Source organism: Eublepharis macularius, chromosome 4 (genome assembly GCF_028583425.1).
Source record: "Eublepharis macularius isolate TG4126 chromosome 4, MPM_Emac_v1.0, whole genome shotgun sequence".
NCBI classification, from domain to species: Eukaryota; Metazoa; Chordata; class Lepidosauria; order Squamata; family Eublepharidae; genus Eublepharis; species Eublepharis macularius.
The window spans coordinates 67,841,188-67,861,638 of NC_072793.1; the positions used below are offsets into that span (position 1 = coordinate 67,841,188).

The following is a 20,451-nucleotide window of genomic DNA, read 5'->3' on the forward strand; positions in this document are numbered from 1 at the left end:
CTCTCTCAGCTAGGTTATTCTCAAGAAGTAACCAACATGCTACTGGCCTCTAGGACACAGTCCACTAACAGGATATCTAATGCATCATAAAAAGCCTTCACAGGAGATGCAGTAGAAAAAGGGGTTAATGGCATGAAACCCAAAACCAGATCCATTCTATACTTCCTACACATCGCTCATGAAAGCGGTCTCAGAGCCTCAATCTTAAGATGTCAGATCACAGTCTTAACAACAGAACTGCCACAGTACTAGGGTCTGTCCAGACGCCTCACATATGTAGTTCCCTTGAGTGTGATACACTGAAGGATCCACCACAGGTTCACCAATTTCTGACTTGGAAAATGCATACAGTTCTGTATGCTATTACCAGACATCTTTGAGAGCCTGCCAAGGAAATTCCTCTTAAGTGGCTGAGGACTTTGTTCCTCAACGCAGTTACATCTGCAAGAAGGGTATCAGAACTGAGTATCCTGTTAATTAGCTTGAGCTATGTATCTTACACAAGGATACAGTGGTCCTGAGAACAGGTCCTACCTTAATACCAAAAGTGATCTCTCCCACATATCACTGGAATTATGTCTACCATCAGTTGATCAAATACTTTTCATCCCAAAGAAGAAATGTGGCATACTTTGGACGTAAGACTTATTCTAAAAGCATTTCTTTATAGAACAGAGCAAATCTGGAAAACAGCTTCCTTATTTATATCCTCACCATAAAAAGGAATGAGAATGTCTAAATTTGCCATTATCAGTAACCTCAAGGCATGCATCATCGAAGCACACAAAATTCAGAAACTAGACATACCAGCTAGGATTACTACTTACTCAATATGAAGTGTTGCTCCAGTGCAGAATTTGCCAGACGTGCTATAGTTAAGAGATTTGCAAGGCAGCTACTTGGTTGTCTGTATCTACCTTTGTTAAACACTGTAAGTTGAACACTTATGACTCAGCTGATGCAGCATTTAGCAGAAGAGTATTACAACATATCTTATGACCAGATGACAATGACCCACCCGGAAAATAGGGCACTGTTCTAGGAGGTCCCATCAAGATGTCCTCTGCCTCAGAGGGAGAACAGACCATTGGATACTCACTGTGAAGGGTCCTTCTCCTCTGAGGAAAGGAGGACATCTTGCCCCTCCCAAAGTCACTGTCTTTTCACTCTCTTCTGCCTGACAAATTTACTTCCTGTCCTTAACAGGTTTGTTCTCTCCTTTCTCCTCGTTATTCAATTCTAGAGTGTCGTATTCATAATTATGACGCTATAAACTGCTTTTGGAGTTGCCAAAACTGAAAGAAAGGGTGGCTCCCATTAGGAAGACAGGAAGTAGAAAACTTGTTCCTGCCTCCCTGACTAGAGGGTGGGAATCACCCATCAAGATGTCCTCCTTTCCTCAGAGGAGAAGGACCCTTCATGGTGAGTGTCCAATGGTCCAGTCTGTGGGGATAAACAAAAAAGTACAAGCTTGTAAAGTCTTCATTGAGAATATTCTTTATGCCACCTCTCCAAGACCTGCTTGTGGTGGCTTACAAAATAAAAAAATGATTAAAAAGCATTAAAAGATATTTAAATTTCAGAATTACAGAAAGAAAAACTGATTAAGCTGATGGGTGATAGATTCAGGGATGCCAAAAGAAAATACTACTTTACACAATGAGTAAACAACATTTGGAATTCACTGTGAAATGATGTAGTGGTGGCCACAGGCATACACAGCTTTAAAAGAGTTTAAACATATTCATGAAGGATAGTTCTATCAATGGCTACTAGCCATGCTGACTAAAAGGAGCCCTCACATTCAAAGACAGTAAACATCTGAATACCAGTGCTAGGAGGCATTGTCAAAGGAAGGCCTTGGTTTCTGTGCCCTGTTGGCCCCTTTGTGAGATGGGATGGTGGACTAGATGGACCACTAGTTTGATCCAGCAGGGCTCTCCTTATGTTCATGTGTTCTTAACAAATGGGAAGATCTTTCTCCTCTGGGGTCATCCCTGTATACTATGCCTGATGATAGCCTGGCTGCCAGAAAAGAAAGCATTTGCTCTCTTTCCCCACTAAAAATGGTGGTAGGCAGTGAAAAAAGAGATGTTGTTCTTTCATGATGCATAAGAGTTGTTGGACAGCTTCATGGCTATTTAGACAGATTCAGAGTTGGTTATGGGTCTGCAAGCAGTTATTCAAATTAGATACTTAAGAGAGTACTTAAAGAAATTCAGTTCCTTATGCGCATGCTTTCGTGATTACATTTTTCAGGCATTTTTAAAGAGATGAGAAACAGCATCCCTCTGTTCTCTTGTCGGCTGAAACAAGATCTTTCCCTTTCCATGCAGGACAAAGCATGCATAATCATTATTTAAAATTGTGAGAAACCTGCCACGTGCTACAGCTTAAGCGTACGTACTACCTTTAAGATCAGAAAGGTCATAGCGGACTTCCATGTTGTCTGCTTTTTTCTTTTTCTTTAAATAGGAAAGCAGTATAATTAAGATTGTGGCTCATTAGATCCTTTCTTTCCCTGCCTTATTTGCATACATTGGGATTCTTTTGATGAGGCAGGAAAAAGGAGAACACTGTTCAGTGTTGTAGTTTTGATAAGGCTCCCTTGTCCCCCTGTTGGCCGAAAGTTGAGGAGCGTTTTTCCTTTGCACATTTGGTTGCTTAGATACATTTTTTTTTAACATTAACTTTAGCGTTTGCATTCCTGTGCCATTTGGTACTATAGGCCCCATGTTCTGTGTTGGAATGCAGGCATCTTTTGGACAAAAAATAATAAATAAAACAGCAAATGGAGTAGACTAATACTGTAATAGCAGATAACGCAGGCTTCATGCTCAGTTTAGAACATAAATGTTTTGAAGATTGATAAGCTCCTTGGATCAGGTCAATATTTGTGGGACCTCCAGCTTTTTGCATCCTTCACACATCCTGAGTACCACTCACACATCCTGAGTACATGTAGAACTGTCTCTCCTTGAAACAGTAATTCACAGCAGTATATACAGCAGATTTCACAAAATAATTAATCACAGATTGGAATTTTTGAAGATCGGCGTAACCTGATTCAAGGGTGCTCAGTTCAAAAAAGGTCTCTATGGTGCCACTGGTCTAAAATCCTGCAGTTCAAAAAAATTACTTGCCACATTTTGAACAGGACAGAGACAGTTCTGTTTGTCTTCAGCCTCTCCACTGAATAATCGCTGAAAAAAATTGACAGTAGCCCCTTTTAGTTTTTCATCACACACTTCATGCACTGCACATACTTAGAAGCCTGTATACATACCTCTTTTAGGTACCGTTTGTCTCAGTGGTGTAGGCCCTGTTTCCTCACCACTACCACTTTCCAGACTGACTCTTGGTGTTGCTTTTAGGCTCCTCCTCCTCTGCCCTGGTCCTCCCGGTCCACTCCTTCCAGCATAGTAAAAAAGTGCTTTGCAATCGTTGGTGCAGCATCTCCACCATCCTAAATCATACAACACCTTTTGACATACAGCCTCAGTATCATTGGTGGCATCTTCATTTGGGGAGTGTTTGCAGGAGGTGTTCTCCTTGTCACAGAAGGCCCAGTAACAACAAAAAGCATGCAGTATACTCAAATTCTCCTTGCTATTTAAAGATCTGGCCCCAGGGAACTGCCCCTGGGGCAGTGCATTTGAACAACTGGGCATTTGAATAACTGGACACCTTCTATTCTTCAAAGGTCATGGAATGAGTACCTAGAGGGATTACCCAATACTACTGTTGTTTCAGAGCAGTGGCAAGTACTACTTTTACGTTTCCCGCATTAATTTAATTTCACAACAGCATAACGGACAACAGGAAATTCACAAAATCTTTGTCAGTAAAATTGGTTCAAAAATTTCTCCAGTTCAGCATTTTGTCTATAAAAATGTTCAACTTGATTTAGCCTCTCTCAGTGACCAAACCCTAGAGTCATTGGTAATGTTTTAAAAGTAGAAGAGGAGCCAGCACAAAAGAAAAGGAAGAATGGCAGCCAAAAAAGCTAGGCCAGAACACCCATACAGGCAGCGCCGGGTTGGATCCGCTCTTTTGTGTTGATAACCTCTTCAGGGACTAAGTGAGGACGCCATATGTGACTACTTGGAAGACTTCATTTTGTCTATGGATATTGATTAATGTTGTTTACTAGTTATTGTTTGGTGGAAGCACGTCGCCCCTGAAGAGGTTATTAACATGAAACAGCGGATCCAAGCCAGCGCTGCCTGTGGGGCGTCATGGGCTCTGCTATGGGCACCCCACCTTCATCATCTCCACCTGGAAGACAAACTGACTTTATTGGTATTTGTCAGACTTTTTCGTTGTTCACTGGAAACTTACCTGTCGGATGTTTTCCTTATTGCGACTTTTTTGTGATTTACAGTCATTCTTCATTGGAAGCTTACCTGTTGGATGTCTTCCATAATGCGACTTCTCTGTGATTTACTGCATTATCCAGTGTTGTTGCTTACGTATGTTTTTCATTGTAATTGATTTCTTTAACTTGTTGATTCTGCTGAGAGTTATGTTCTCCAATTATTGGAGAACATTATTGGTTATTTTGTTACTTTGTTTTGTCATTACCCTACTCATGTGTATTCTTCTTTGCTGGCTTTATTTTAAGGGGTCCTTTTTGGTTTTGTTTGTCAGAATATAATCAGCATGATCTTCCATTTAAGATTTGTAAATATTCTTGTAGTCAGCGGGTGGCAGTTTCTTTACGTAATTTGTGGGACTGCTATATAGAAAACTTAAGAACCTGACCTTACATAGACATTGCTGTCTCATTCAATGAAACAGGAAGAAGGGCACTTAACCAAACAATTAGAGTTCATAATGCAAGCAACACTTTGTCATAGGAATTGATTAATGATGAAGATAATTTCAAACAGTTTCTTTTCCAAACTTAAATAATCTCTGTCAAGACTGAGAAGTTTGGTATGAGCAATGTCTGGGCACATCTTTAAAGCTATTACTGCAAATGAGAACTTTAATCTTGCAGTTTATCTTATACGCAGATGTACCTAGGTATGCTTTTTCAGACAAATTATGGTGTTGCATTGCTTTGAATATCAGTGTGTGGGTGGGTATTTATGAGGAATGAGAACCACAGTACGTGGCTGCATAAAAGCAGTGAAGATGTGTGTTGCTAGCAGAGAAAGAAAGTAGAAAATGGAAGAAACTGAAAACTGCTGCTACAGAATCCTGCAAAGATAGCTGGCGTTCTACATGCCTGTTTTGCATATTGTATTTGCAGAAAAGCCTGGCAGCTTCAGTGCAGTTGTTCAGGTTCCAAAACACTGGTTTAATGATAAAGTTTGATACATATTATTCTTCCTTGTTTTATTCATAGTACGTCAGTGGCTATAGTTCAAAAGTTAGGAGTCTTTTTTATGTGTTTAATTGTATCAATTGAAGAGGTACTACTTTTTGAATTTACATTTGATATCAAAATTAGATCACTTGCTTTTAACACTCAAACTTTCACTCTCCTTTTTAATATGTTTGGACTTTGTGTTTGATAGACTCTGACAAATCATTAACAAAAAAATGATGTTGGGTAACTTTGACTTGTCTATATAAATTGATCCTTGAACTTTTAGAGGACTCTTACCTTAGCCTACAGGAGGTAAACACTGCACTCTTTTTTTATAAAAAAATCTGCTGTTTTTATGAATAAAAGATAGTATACATTCTAAAGACTATCTCTGGATTATGATTATGGAGTTTTACAACTCCAAATCCAAATCCAATTTATTACAGCAAAAGCCAGCAATATAAAACAATATGATTACAAACAATAAATCAATATTATCAATACAGGAAAACCACAGGCATAAAGGGATAAGAGTGAAAATGGAATAACAATAATGAAAATAGAAAAAAAATTATAATGTTTTTTCCACTAAGAGAAGTTTAAGTTTTCTGATAGCTGAAGAGCAGAATTTGGCCACAGCATAGGTTACTGAGCTCTGAGAATCTTCTAAAAGAAATTTGCGCAGAACTTCTGGTCTAAATTCCAAATAGGATTGCAAAGGGATGAATTTAGACAAAAGAGGTAGTATGAAGCGAGACCGTTCTTCACAATAAAATTCACAGAATAAAAGTATGTGAGTAACCGATTCCACCATATTGTCCATGCATGGACATAAGCGCTCATGCATTGGTATCTGCCAGAATTTGCCGTACAATACAGCTGAAGGCAATGCCTCAAACCGGGCTCTAGAAAATGCCCATCTGTAGGACTCATGGGTAATACTGGATAAATATGGGGCAGCTGAAAAATTAGGCCAAGATTTTAAGCACCTGAAGTTCTTGGGAAGTAAAGCTTCTTCATTTTGAAGTTCAATATCAAGAAGCCTCTGAGTAATAGCTGTTTTTGCCATATTCAGGGTTCCATTAAAAAGATCTTCAGGATTTAGGCCAATTTGCTTGATCTTGTTAAAGATTTGTGTGAACCAAGGTGGATAAGGGTTCGCAGCTAGGAGATGAGTTATCATTCCCTTTGGATTATAATGAATTTTCAGCCAGAGGAATATTGCCTGTTCCCATACTTTTAATTCAACTCTGGGTAATCCTGCCTCTTGTCTAAGTATTACATTAGATGTACTCTTGGGAGCACCAAATAGAGATCTAAGAAATTTTGATTGGACTGTTTCAAGAATCTTAAGATTGGCAGAGAGTCCAATTTGTGAGCCATACAAAAGTTGGGCCAAAGATTTTGCCTGGTAAGTTTTTAAGGCCATAGGGAGAAAGCCAGCGCCTTTCCTTCTAAACAATTTAAGGATGGCATTTGCACTTCTCTCTGCTGAAGTGGCTGATGAGGTCAGATGTGCTGAGAATTTGGCATTATAGGAAAAAGTTATGCCTAAATACTGAAAGTTCTTAATTTGATCTATGACATTTCCTTTCATATTCCAGATATATTTCCTAAATGAGCTGCCAAAACAAACAATTTTGGTTTTAGAGAAATTAATTGTTAACAATTCAATGTTACATTGATCATTAAATTTTTCTAAAGCTCGCTTCAAGCCAACTTTGGTCTGAGATAAAAGAACAGCATCATCAGCATACATTAAAATTGGAACTTTTCTGCCACTAGAGAACACAGGGGCATGAGTGTCCGTTGTATGAAAGCATGTGATTAGAGAATTGACATAGATGTTAAATAGGAACGGGGCCAGTAGACAACCTTGTCTGACCCCTTTTTGGACTGGAATTCTTTTTGAGAGTCTGCCGTCTTGTGTAAGTCTTATCTGAAGGCTATTATTTTCATGTAACTTAATTAATAAAAATAATAGCCTTTTATTGATGCCCAAGTCAGCCAATTTAACCCAGAGCCTTCCCCTAGACACAGAATCAAAGGCTGCCTTGAGATCCACAAAGGCCCCATACAGTGTCTTCTTCCAGTGTTTCACATATTTATAAATAAAATAATCTAACACCAAGCAGTGGTCAATAGTGGAGCGACCAGGTGTAAAACCGGCCTGTTCAATCTCGAGTAGATTATTTTGGTCTAACCATTCACACAGTTTTAAACAGAGATGTTTCGTGTATAACTTACAGATCACATTCAAAAGACTAATTGGCCTATAATTTGACGGATCAGAGGGATTACCCTTTTTAAATATGGGAACAATTGTGGCCAAGCCCCAATCCTTAGGAAATTGAGCTGAGGCATCTATGTATGAGAACAGATTTGCTAAGACCGGAGCCCACCAGTTTATATGTGATTTCAGAAGCTCAGCAACAATAAAGTCACTTCCTGGGGCTTTACCAGATTTCATTTGTGAAATTAACAAGGAAATTTCAGATTCAGAGACTGGTGGCCACTGTGTAGAGTTATCTAATGAGATAGCAGGGGGAGCAGAGTGCCACTGATCCCTAAACAAAGCACTATAGTGCTTTTCCCATACATCTGCGGGGATAGTACTGGATACCTTGGGTGCTTTGGTTTGGAGATTAGAAATAATCTTCCAGAAACTAACATTGTCTTTTTCTTTGGTGGCTTTGATAAGAGACTGCCATAAAAGACGATCAGCATCTCTTTTTTTAGTTTTTAACAGCTCTTTATATTTCTTTTTTTTAAGTTGTAATTCAAGTTTGGTAATTGGGTTTGGGTTTTGGTGGAAAACACTAAAGCATTCCCTAAGGGTTAATTTTGCTTGGATGCATTCATGGTCAAACCATTTTTTATTATTGGGGATCCTATCATATTTAGGGCTTCTAGATCTTGAAAGCAATAGCTGAAGATTTGAGATTAATAAATTATACTGATCAATTAGGTAGTTCCCTTTAGTGTTATTAGAGGTTAGGGTGTCTAAGAGAAGCTGACCATCTGCTGATTTTATCCAAGAGCCAAAATTGTCATTAATGTGGGAGGACCATTTAATTCTAAATCTGCCTCTTTGTTTTAAACCATCGGGTTTGGTTGTTTTGGGACAGGCCCAGCTCCTAAGGAGTCTTGGTGGATCAATCTTTTTAAGATTTAGAGGCAAATGGTCACTTTCTGTTCTTATATCAATCATAAAATCAATATGGTCATCATAAAGGTCTTGCGAAATAAGGATGTAATCAGTGGTGGAGTGTTTTAGTCCCAACCAATAAGTAAATTGGCCAGGGCAATCTCCCAATGATAGACCATTCAGAATGACAAGATTTAACCTAAGTGCCATTTGAAAAAGGCATGCACCAGCAAAATTTGTGATTGGATCTAGTGATCGTCGCCTAAAGAGAGGCCAGGATTCATCAATTAAATTTAGACCACCTATTCCACATTCGTTGATCAGCTGTTCGTCAGTATGTCCTAATCTTGCGTTAAAATCACCACCAATAATTAAAGAGGCTGAGGGAAACTTATCTAGGACAAAGTGAACACAATCTTAGCATACCTGTCCTGTATAAAACCTTGCTACCAGGATCTTGACTAGTCAGTTGTCTATCCATGGGCTAAATCTAATAAATACTATCTTCCATACTGTCTACAGAGAAATAGATTTTTTTCTGTTTTTTCAGAATAGTAAAATGAAAATTAAGTTTTGTAGAAAACTTGGGCCGGGGCAGGGGGGTTGCACTGTATTCAAAATGATGTGGTCTTCAATAACCTTGTAATATTGCAAGGGGGATATATTGGGCCTTAGCAGGAGGTGGGGGGAATGAGAAAGTGGCATTCCATAGACAGAAATCACTCCTTTCACACAAATGCTTCCTTTATGCAAATAATATAATACGTCTTATAATCAGTGTAGTCATGTTATAGTGTTAACCTTGGGAGAGGGAGCAATTAAAAAAAGTCATTATACAAGCTGTTATCCGCCTGTGTAGGTATGAGTGCAGGCTATATTATAGACCATGAAGTGCCCTCCAGTAATTTAGATTACGCATAGAGAAAGGTAGTAAAACCATGAGGTCAGACAGAGAGAATAGCACCAACTGAACAGATGCTGACTCTAGCCCTTTAAATAAGTGGGTGTGCTTAGTATAGAATTATATGAATTTCCTGGATAATTTACAGTGAAATCCTAAACCGTGTTATTCCAGTCTAAGACCATTGATTTCAGTTGGCTTAGACTGGACTAACTCCGTTTAGGATTTCACTGTTAGTGAATACTTTTGCAATGAGAAGTCTTTCTACCCTCTCTCTTCCCATCCCAAGATCAATTTAAATAATTGATTTGTATTACCTATAAAATCATTAATAGTGAAACATACTGGTTTGTAACTAAATAAGCTTTTATGAAACCTAAGAAAATAATCTGGAACTCCTGGCAGTGCAGCCCACAGTGCCTTTTGCCCTATGTGTTAGAAGCAGCAGTCATATTTTTGTTTGGCTGTCTTTGAACATATGCAAGATGACACGCTTGCAAACTGAGCCTGCAGTTCGCTGCATGGTTATTGGGAATTCTGAGGATCTATTTTCAAGTTAGCATGCACAGGATAGGGCTCTAACAGGTGTCAAGAAATTTAAAAGTGGTAAAATTCAAAAAATTTAAAAGTGGCAATGTGCATGCAAACTACTAAAGATGAAAAATAAATGTCTGGGTTTTAGGCTGGTAGTCATAAATGTTAGGAATTGTCATCTGGAGATTGGGATTAAAGTGTCATCAGTATCAGAGATCAATGACTGCAGCGTTCAGTAAACAGTGCAATAGAGTACGGATTGCAGAAATTTGAAAACAAGAGGAAATCCTATACATAGCTGAAAAGAGCACAAGCAATTAAACACGACATATTAAATGATGCGGAAGGTACCTAGTCTGAAATTATTTGAACTCAGTGTTTTAAGGTCTGGAAATAAATTCATGAGGTAGAAAAATATATTTGTACACCATACAAGCACATGGTGCATATTACTAAATATAAATAAATATACTGCAGCAACAAAAATAAACAGGATTGGAGTGCTTTAAGGACCAACAAGTTTTTTTTTCCTAGCGCAAATTCTTTATGCTGTAGCGTGCTGTGTATTTGTAAAGTTCCATCCAGTCGCAGCCAACGTATGGCAACCTGTAGATGTTTCAACGAAAAGGACAAACAGAAGTGGGTTGTCAGTGCCTATAGGGTGCTGTAATTCACTGTTAATTTAGTACTGAGCCAAGCTAGCTGTATAGTGTTCATATTGCAATTCTTACCAGTAATACTGAATAGCTGCCCTTACCTTTCTTGGCCCCATAAAGTTGAATGATAGAATGCTTTCCACTGTGGGCTGCAGTTACTTCTCACTGGAACTCATGCATGTGTATGGTCTTGAGAAGGATTCTCCATGTCATGCTTTCTCAGCCCTGTAATTCGTCTGGCCTTGCTTCCCTGATAGTCTAATTGCGTCTTACTGCCTTGCAATATCAGCATGGACAGGCTAGCCTGAGAGCTTAATGGACACATACAAATCTAGCTGCTGGGTCAGCCCCAATATTTCCATGCAGTTTAAAAGTGGCATAATAGAGCAAGTCATGATGAGTCATAAATGAAAGTGGCAGACAGAGCCTTCATTTTCTGATAAGGAAAATTTTGCAGTACACACAGATATTTACCAATTCATAAATAGTGCATACCTTTGCCCATAGAACAATGTAATAGACAAAGAGCAAGGTTTACCATATGTTTAATACTGACATACACAGCTTTCATATACTAAGTTCTATTACCAAGCCTAACTCCAAAATGGTCTGTTTGATGAGTGTTCCACATTTACCATTCAACGCTCCCCCCCTCGCTGCCGCCGCCAAAATACAGGCGGACTATTAGTTCATGGAAATTAGAGTACGCTCCCAAATTAAATAACTCTGTTTTCACACTAAGGAATGTGTGGTGGTCATTTCTAATCTTGTAGTAATAAGAGTTTATTTTAAAACAGCCTCAAAGCAACTCCTTAGTAAGACTTCACAGTTCACTTAGCCTAAACTACTAGCTTTGCTGTGTAAGTGCATATGTTAAAATGCAGTTAGCAGAGATTGCCTCAATCTTTTATTCTAACATCCTTCAGTAACCAGTTCTGTTCCAGTTGCTGTTGGGCCAAGATTACGTAATGTTTCTTCTCTAAGAAAGTGTTGCCATTTTAGCTCTGTGAAAGTACCATGTGTGTAAACTGAAGCATTTAAATATTCTGTTGATCTTAATGGCCTCAAGACAATATTTGTAAAAAGAGTGTCTAGGCTGGCTTCCAATAAACTTCCTAATGTTGTGTATTCAGATTAAAATTACTTAGATTAAGCACAAGCAAGCTGCTTGTATCACAGTACATGCCCAATTTTTATGTTGTCTTTCAGTCAAGGAGGAAATAGAAAATGATACCTTTAAATATAATTGTAGTTATAGTTGCATATATCTTTAAAAATGTAGGTGCTCTTTTTTCAGGGCAAACATCACTGTATTGCCTGTTAAGGCTTTATGTACTACGTGTTAAGGCTTTAAAGATTTTAAAGTACTTGGCTTCAAGTGTAACGGATATCACAAAAAACTAAATTTTCTCAAGTTTTGGCCATGGAGACTCATTAGCAGAACAAAGAAAATGAGTCAGTTTTTTTTTTAATGCTTATAGATTGATTTGTGTTTTGTTTATTTCCTTAGTCCTGGAATGAGATCTGATGTGAGCACTTCACCATCTACCTCCTCAACAGCTACGGGACCACCTCCCAAACTTTGCCTTGTTTGCTCAGATGAGGCTTCTGGCTGTCATTACGGTGTCCTAACTTGTGGCAGCTGCAAAGTATTCTTCAAAAGAGCTGTAGAAGGTAGGACATAATCTAATTAAAACATGGAAGATGGCTGTGATGAGTGTGTGTGTGTGTGTGTGTGTGTGTGTGTGTGTGTGTGTGTGTGTGTGTGTGCGCGCGCGCAGCGCGCGCGCGCCAGTCTATTTGTTCTCTTTCAAAATAGCTTGATATTTGTTCAGACATTGACTTAGTTAACCAGTACTGATACGAAGACATGTTGAAAATCAATTTTAGACTTCTAGTGGGGTGGAGGGGGTAGATAATAGTTTAGTTAATGCTTTTTGTGAGGTGAGTTTGTAGATAAAGGAAATTCTAACAGCTATTTCTGGAACTGCCACTCATCTACATGGCAGGGAGTTGCTTATCCTTGCTTGTGGAAAAGGAAGTTTTTAGTATAGATGTTAACAAATAGTGCAGGCTGTTAGATAATTCATTTTGCATTTTGTTTAGTTTGCTAACAATGGTGATTAGTATTTTTCTTTTGTGAGATTTTGTGTTCTTGTTTTTGTAATGTAATATTTAATTATAATGATAAAACTGTTTTTTTTTTAAAGGAGGGAAAGTTTTTAGTTCTTCTTATGTCTGTCCTTTCATTCTTGGCAAATCAAAGCATATACACAGTAAGGATGATTCACATGCTACTTTTAACGAAGGAACACATGAAATTAACCCTTTTTTATCACCCACCTGGTTTTTTGCCTGGGATGTACTAACTTTTGGCAGCAAATGCAGATAATGGCAGCATTCGCCAATCCCTGTTCTTGTCCTGTGCTTTTAAACAGATCTTCAGGCATCAGCAAATAGTTGGGAAGAGCTTTTGCCAGAGAGGGCAAAGGTCACAGTGGTACCTGTAATGGGGAATCTCTCTAGGGTGGTGGGTTGATGTGTGCTACAAGGGAACTGTCAAGCTGCTATCTTGTATGCTGGTTACCAAAAGAATCAGAGCATCAAGGTTAGACATCCTCCTATATTAGATGAAGTACTGTGTTTTCTTTTTGTTTTTTTAGCTATTCTAATTTCTGTTTTTCTATTTAACTTGGTTTAGCTTTTACGTTTTTGTGTTAAGTTTACAATTCTTTTGCTTTGATATTCAAGAAACTACACTTCCTCTTCATAGAAATTTCTGCAGTGATAGGGCCATATTTTGAAAGTGTGCATTGCAGTGACTAAGCAGAATCATTTGTAGCCTTCTGTGCATTGAGCAATTTTCTGGAGTGCTGGTATAACCGCTTATCTGCTAACAAATTGTCATTCTGCTTGGTCTGAATTTCATAGAGCAATCTCTTTGCACTCTGGTAATAGCTGATTAGTCATCAGTTATCCACATCCTGTAGCTGGGCTACATTGGCAATATCCTACCACTGTTGTCGTTATAAATTTATTTCAATGAATTCAACTTGAACAGGTACAAATATTGTACAGTGTGTACATTTTCTGGTCGAGAATGTTTTTCATAAAAATCTGAAGAGATTTGGGGCAATCCATAATTTGTTTGTGTTGGGAGTTGTGTTTGTTAATGTGTACATATTTTATTGTATTTGAATGGGTTAAAAACTATGGCTTGGATCCTGTTGAAACTTAGCACAGAGTAGGTGTTCCATTCACAGAACATGACTTTCTCTCCCCCCCCCCCCCCTTTCCACTGCAGCCCCCAATTGCTGCTCCTGGGGTACCTCTAAGAACGTTATAATGATACCATTTAAAAGAGACTTTGGAATTGGCTAATATGGAAAAATCGTGTATTTATATTTCTAGCTGGAGATTATAGCAGGGTTCATTTGATCTCTCCCATGGAATGCATACTAAAATGGAAATAATTACAATTGGTTTTGTTTACAAATACAGGACAGCACAATTATCTCTGTGCTGGAAGAAATGATTGCATTATTGACAAAATTCGGAGGAAGAACTGTCCAGCTTGCCGCTACAGGAAATGTCTTCAAGCTGGCATGAACCTAGAAGGTAACTTGTAGTGCTTTAGTGTATTGTTTTGTGCCTGAATCCCAGACAAACTTGATTATCAGTTTTTAGGACATAGAGACAATATGCACTATGCTTTAACATATTTTGTACAAGTATTTATTACTGTATATATATTAGCTTTCACTGGTATTTTTCTTGGTAGAAGCTGGATGTTTCTTCCTGCATGCTTTTCAAGTTTCTTCTATTACCAAAAGAACTGCATTTTTATTGTAGTCTTCCAGTAAAGTATTATGTTCATGCAAATCTTTTCTTTCCCTGGGTTGTTTCCCCCCTCTTTGTGCATCACATGCTTAGTGTTTGTGTGTGTTTCTTTCAATAGTTACTGTTGCTTTTTGAAGCAATTGAAGCAATCTGAATGCAACTTTATTTTTATTTTATTAAATGTATGTATAACTCATCCTTCTCACTGGGATTCAAGGCGGATTACAGATTATAAAAACAATTCAACCAGACTGCAAAGACTTCCAGTGCAATATCAGAATTTGAGAACAGTGCAAACAAAAAACTGTCTATGGGATGAGATACTATAATGTAGAAAGTAGGTGACAAAGGTAGAAGACAATGCAATAAAAAGAGAGTTATGCATCAGGTGTAATAGATCCTGATAATAAATGGCTGTGGTGTTCTATATGTACACATCCTCAACAATATGAAATATTTCTTCCTCTGGAATAGGCAGTAACATCCAGTGACCGTGTTATGGGGATCTGCTTAATGAACAAACGTACAGGTTTCGGCCTTACTAATTAGTAGTGACTGTTTCAAATTTAGGACTGCAATATGCTAGCCATATTAGTAGCTGTATTGTCAAGATCACTTGGCAGGATAAAGACTCTGATGCTTCCTGCTCTCTTGAAGTTGGAAAACTTTTGAATAGTGAACCGTGCGCTGTAACATGTGACTTTCAAGGCTCAAGTCGTGCTAGACAGTAAAAATAATGTGTTGAATCCAGAGAAGGGTTTCCATGGGTGCAAGGACTTCAGCCAGCGACTTTCACAGCTCTTCTGTGACCATCTGAAATGCCCCTTAAAATCCTGTTCCAAGGATCCCTTCTCCCACAGTATACGGAGCTGTAAAAGTTGCAGTCCATGGGAAGAAATCCTTGTGCTGCAGAAACAATAAGCTGAATCCAACCCAGTATAGTTGCTACACTATTTTTCTACTGGTACATTGCCACCTTTACTAGAAAGAGGAACAGTGGCATTATTTGAAACGATAGTACAAATAAAATGGCTTTTATTCCCTAGTGGTGTTTAGTTACATAGCCCTGCATTGAAATTAAGTGGCTTTTGTAGAAGGGGCCTTTGCCAGTTGCTTTTTGCTCTGCTCATAAATCTTCTAACAGTCATGGACTTGCCAGAATGACATGTGTTACATTTCAGGGGGATAGGTGAAAGTCCTCACCCTCCCTTTGTGCAGACTTTTTGCTATTTTTATGTAAGAGGTAACACAAGAGCGTGATGTGTGTTAATTTTCACTGTGATGTGTTCATCACACACTGTTCTCGAGGGTTTCTGAAACTTTGAGAGGAGCTGGATACAATGGAAAGAGGGAATCTGGTAAAAATCACTTCCACAAATGCTCTCCGGTTTTGGTGGTTTGGATTGAAGCCATTGTATGTTTGCAAGTTAAAATGGTCAGTTTGTGAGGTAAAGGAAATGGGAAATCAAGGCCTGTTATTTTATCAGATATTTGCAGATGTTTAGATGTACATTTTAATATAAATCTAGACAATTGTACATGAATTAGAAGCTTTCCTTTGTTGAAGGACTCAGTGTCATACAGATGGGATTAGGGATGCCCTATTTTTCTCAAACTGTGCTGTTGCAGGCTATTAAAAGTACAAAGTAATACATTATACTGAAATGCTATCTGGTCCAAATTGAATATTCCAAAGGGATATAGCTGTTGCAGTAAAATTAAACAGGAGTCCAGTAGCACCCTATGTTTTCATGAGTCAGAACTCACTTCATCAGATGCATGGAGTCTTCAACCATTAAGCACATTTTTGTTTATTTTCAAAGGGGGAAAGGCCTTGTACAAACAGCTTTCAAAATGATTTTACCTTCAGGCTGGTTTTGAAATCATAGTTTCTACTTTATCTTCAACTTTAATTATTGTTATGGATACCCCAACTCTAAACCTTTTTGCTTAATTTCTGCTAGGTTTCTTTGCCTTTAACAATTATCAGAGAAACAGAAATTTAGCGATTTAGCATTCTTCTCTGTAGAAGTGCAGTAATGGGGATATCTGCTCCTGTTGAATTCTTGTCTGTCATGCAGTGATGGGAACTTTGGCCATAAGACCATAGAAATGCAACAATGGAAAATTTTTCATACGTTACATACATCACATTCTTGGACAAGCAGCAGTTAAGTAGAGAGCAGGAAAAGAAGGAATGGACATTTTTACCTAACTGCCACCACTTTCTGTCACAGTTTATTCAAGCTTAACAGCCCATAGGCCATACGCTATAAACAAAACTTAAGAATTAAAAATAACAGTAAAACAAAAGTTTGCCACATCCACAAGCAGTCTTAACATTAGAGTCAGGAATGGTTTAATACTTCAGTAGCCATTTTTAAAGAAATCTATCTCTGGTTATTGCATGCTTTGAACAGTGGAAAAAAGTATGAAACAGTGAGTCAACTACAGCCAAAGTGCAGTCACAGAAGTGCTGGTCTGAAGGAGTCTTGAGAAAATGGCCCTTACTTTCTGTCATAAACAACTTGACATACCATTGCAGACCCTAGTTTGAGAAATGTTGCTCTAAATTATTCTTTGATATCTCCCATAAGGCTGCAGTTACCATTTCATTTCACTAGAAGAGCTTTGCTTTTCCATCTAGTTCAGCATTTGTTTTTGGACAGTGGCCAGCCAGATGATTCAAGGAAGCCCTTGTATAGGGTTGTTAGTCCCCTGGTGAGGGAGGGGTTCCCCCACTCCCAGCCTCTGTCCCCCATTGTCACTCACCTGGCCACAAGGGGGAAGGCCCAGGGGAACAGGCCCCAGCCAGCGAACACCAGGCATGCTTCTGCTGGGTGCGATGACATCACTTCTGGAAGTGACATCATCGTTCCTGCTGGGAGCGTACACTCAAGAACACAGAGGTAAGTGCCAGCCCCCCTCCCCCAAGGAGGTTAAATGAACCTGGTAACCCTTCCCTTTTATGGGGGGGGGGAGCATGTCTCCCATTCTCTTTGTGAGAACTATATGGAATCTTACATTTTTTTCTGTGGTTCCAAGTGTGACTTAATTAAAGCCAGGGTTCACTGGTACTTTTCAATGCTGCGTTTGGATCTAGAAAGCATCAAAAAGAATAAAGTATTTCTGGCTTGGCTTGGCTTGACTTAGGCCCTGAGAACAAAAAAAAGAAAGCAGAAAGGATGCAGCAAGGAGACAGCTGGTGGGCAACATTGGCAATTGGGGGTGTGCACCCCCACCCCCCAAATTCTGGCCATTATTTTCTATGGGAAAATCCCTCTGGGAGATACCCAGTGGGCTGGAGGGGTCATTTTTCAGCCAAACTTCACCAAATTTGGAAGGAATCTACTCCTGACTGTCCTCTAATGATCCCCCAAGTTTCATTAAGATTGGATCCCGGGGAGCAACTTTATGGGCACAACAGAAGCAAACTGAAGCAAGGGAATGCTTTGTGCTTGTAATTTGGTACTGCTTGGTTGTGTTCAGTTGTGTTCTGTAGTGTTTCTCCACTAGTTGAATCAAGCATCTGGCTTCTGTGAATGACGCTAGTTTTGATCGGCTAAATTGCAACAGTGTTGCTTGCTTCAGTTTGTTTTGAGTAGAATGGATGTGATTCTCTGGTGTAATGTTGGTCCCCTTGCTTCGTTTTGGTTCTGGGAGGATTTATTCTTGTGCTTCAGTTTGGTTCTATTGGGCTTTCTCTGGGATGAGCTCAGCTGGTCATGGCAGTCTTGCCCCACTGTATTTCTGCAGTGGGAGTCAGCTTTGACTTTTCCCCATAGGAAACTGGAGTGGCTAAGAAAAACTTAAGGGGCTCATAGAATTGGCTCCTGGGGTCAAATCTTTCTGAAACTTGTGTGATCTTTAGAGGACAGTCAGGAGTACGTCCCCTGAAAATTTGGGGGAGTTTGCTGGGAAAATGCCACCCTCAGCCCCAAGATAACCTTGGGGGACCTTCTTTGGGTGCCCATAAAATTGGCCCCTGGGGTCTAATCATAATGAAACTTTGGGGGTCCTTAGAAAACAGTCAGGAGTACGTTCCCACCAAATTTGGAGAACTTTGGTTGAAAAAATGACCCCTCCAGCCCACTGGATATCTCCCAGAATGATTTCCCCATAGAAAACAATGGATGCATTTTAACAATTTTTTTTTTGAAACTTTGGTAAAAATTCAAGATACCTGATTTTTTATTTGGAATATGTGGATTTTACTGAACCAGCCAAAAGTCGACGTTTTAATCTAAATTCCAAACTGAACTGCTCATCCCTGTTGGCAAGTGCAGGATAGGCAGTTGCTTATGCTTGTTTCCCAGAATTAGTAATCAGGCTGTGTCTTTCCCTCCTCCTTTTTTGCAAATGAGCTATTCATGTTACAGCGTAATCACTTCCTCCTGCAATGCAGGCCTCCTCGTAGACACAGACCCAGTTGCTCCCTTCTTTGACTGCCTGCTGCATTTGCAGCTCAGCCCAAGCCAGTGACTGAGAATGAATGCTAGAGAAAGATTATATCTTTTTGCATAGCAGGAACTGCCTTCATCTTGTTGCTTTTGTTGCTCCGAGATGCTACACTCTCTGTTCCTGACCAGTGGAAGATAGCAGCCTATCTCCTGCCTTTTTTCCCTCTGGTATTGTTGCTGCTGGAGGAAAGCAACCTTCCATAACCTCCTTCCTGGTATAAAGTTGCTGCTGCTGGAGTGAGTGAGCAGAGAGAGAAGGGCAGAGCTCCACTAGCTGCATGGACAGATATGTTTAACTACCATGGACTTTCTGGAGTGTCCTGATGAACTCTAGTTTCAGAAATGCTGGTCTAGAACATGCCTGAAATGTGAAAAGTGCTTTTATCCAACAATGAAATCTCTTTACCAGAGATCACTAAATTTGGAGGCAGAATGTACTGAAAATTTGCAGCACACTTTTTAGATAGTATACCTGATGGGTAAACAACTTAAATAGTTGGCTGTTTGTGCTGTTGTAAAGTAGTGTCAATGAGCCATATGTTTTGTGTTTGCTATTATTCTAACACCACAGAATTCCCCCCCCCCCCCAGAACTTAGCAAATACAATGCAGCATTCTAGCAATCATAAAAATGTTAGTTTAGTATGGTCTGATGTGTTCTGCTACTTTACAATTGTGCCATAATCACAGCTTACTTATGGTGACCCCATAGGGTTTTCAAAGTTAGAACCAAAAGAAGGTAGCTGCTACTGCCTGCCTCTGCATAGTGACCCTGCACAGCAGTTTTGTCACAGGGAGTTTAAAGTCCAAATTTTAACTTGATGTAGGTGCCTTCTTTTTATAAACCTTTTGCTGTAACCTGACCACTGGGCTTCTGATCTGCTGTCTGGGGATTCGGAGATCTGACTGATGAACGAATGCAAACATTAGCAATTCAGAATTTGTGTTAAAAAAATTCACTGGGTATCTCTGACCCATTGACCTCAGATTTATGTTTATATGAAAGTGGTTTTTTTAAAAGGCATGCTAACAAGCAATGTTTTAAATATTGGCATATTTTCCTGTTACTATTTCCTGTGATTAAAGAATACTTTAAATAATCTGAATTATAATAATGACTATAGTTATTATCCAAGTACTGGATAACGTATAGAGTAGAAGTGTAAATTAGGATAGCTTAAATGCCAGTGTCTAGCAAAATGTCCTGCCTTGCTGTGCCAAAAAGTGTAGTCAAACAATCTGGAGAAGTGAAATAAATAAAAAATCTCAAAATTTTGTTTTAAATCTTCTATGATTCCACTTCAGCCTTAATGAGATCAGTTGCCCCGTGCTTATTTGTGCTCCTTCCGATGTAATTTTCATAGTGTCCTCTGACAGAGCTGAGGTCACTTTTACCACTTGCTTTGAACTGGAAAATTAGATGCACATAGTGACAAAATTGTAGTTTCCTTTATTTTCTCCATGATGCTGTTGTACTCTTATACTGCCAAAGGGCATACTTTGTGCAACACTTAATGACATGCAGATTTTTATTTTCTTTGCAGCTGTTGCAATGCTTAGTGAAACACCAGGGTTTTCTAATTCTGTGACTGACTT

At 39.0% G+C, this 20,451-nt stretch overlaps 1 protein-coding gene across 2 annotated transcripts in view; it reads left to right on the plus strand.

Moving 5' to 3' along the window:
• The window catches only part of NR3C1 (nuclear receptor subfamily 3 group C member 1), an 80,804-nt gene that overhangs the window by 25,853 nt on the left and 34,500 nt on the right, over positions 1-20,451 (plus strand). For both annotated transcript variants that reach the window (XM_054978453.1, XM_054978454.1), the window contains exons 3-4: positions 12,067-12,230; positions 14,058-14,174. In XM_054978453.1, the coding sequence (XP_054834428.1) occupies positions 12,067-12,230; positions 14,058-14,174 (281 nt within the window). The remainder of the gene's footprint in view (positions 1-12,066; positions 12,231-14,057; positions 14,175-20,451) is intronic.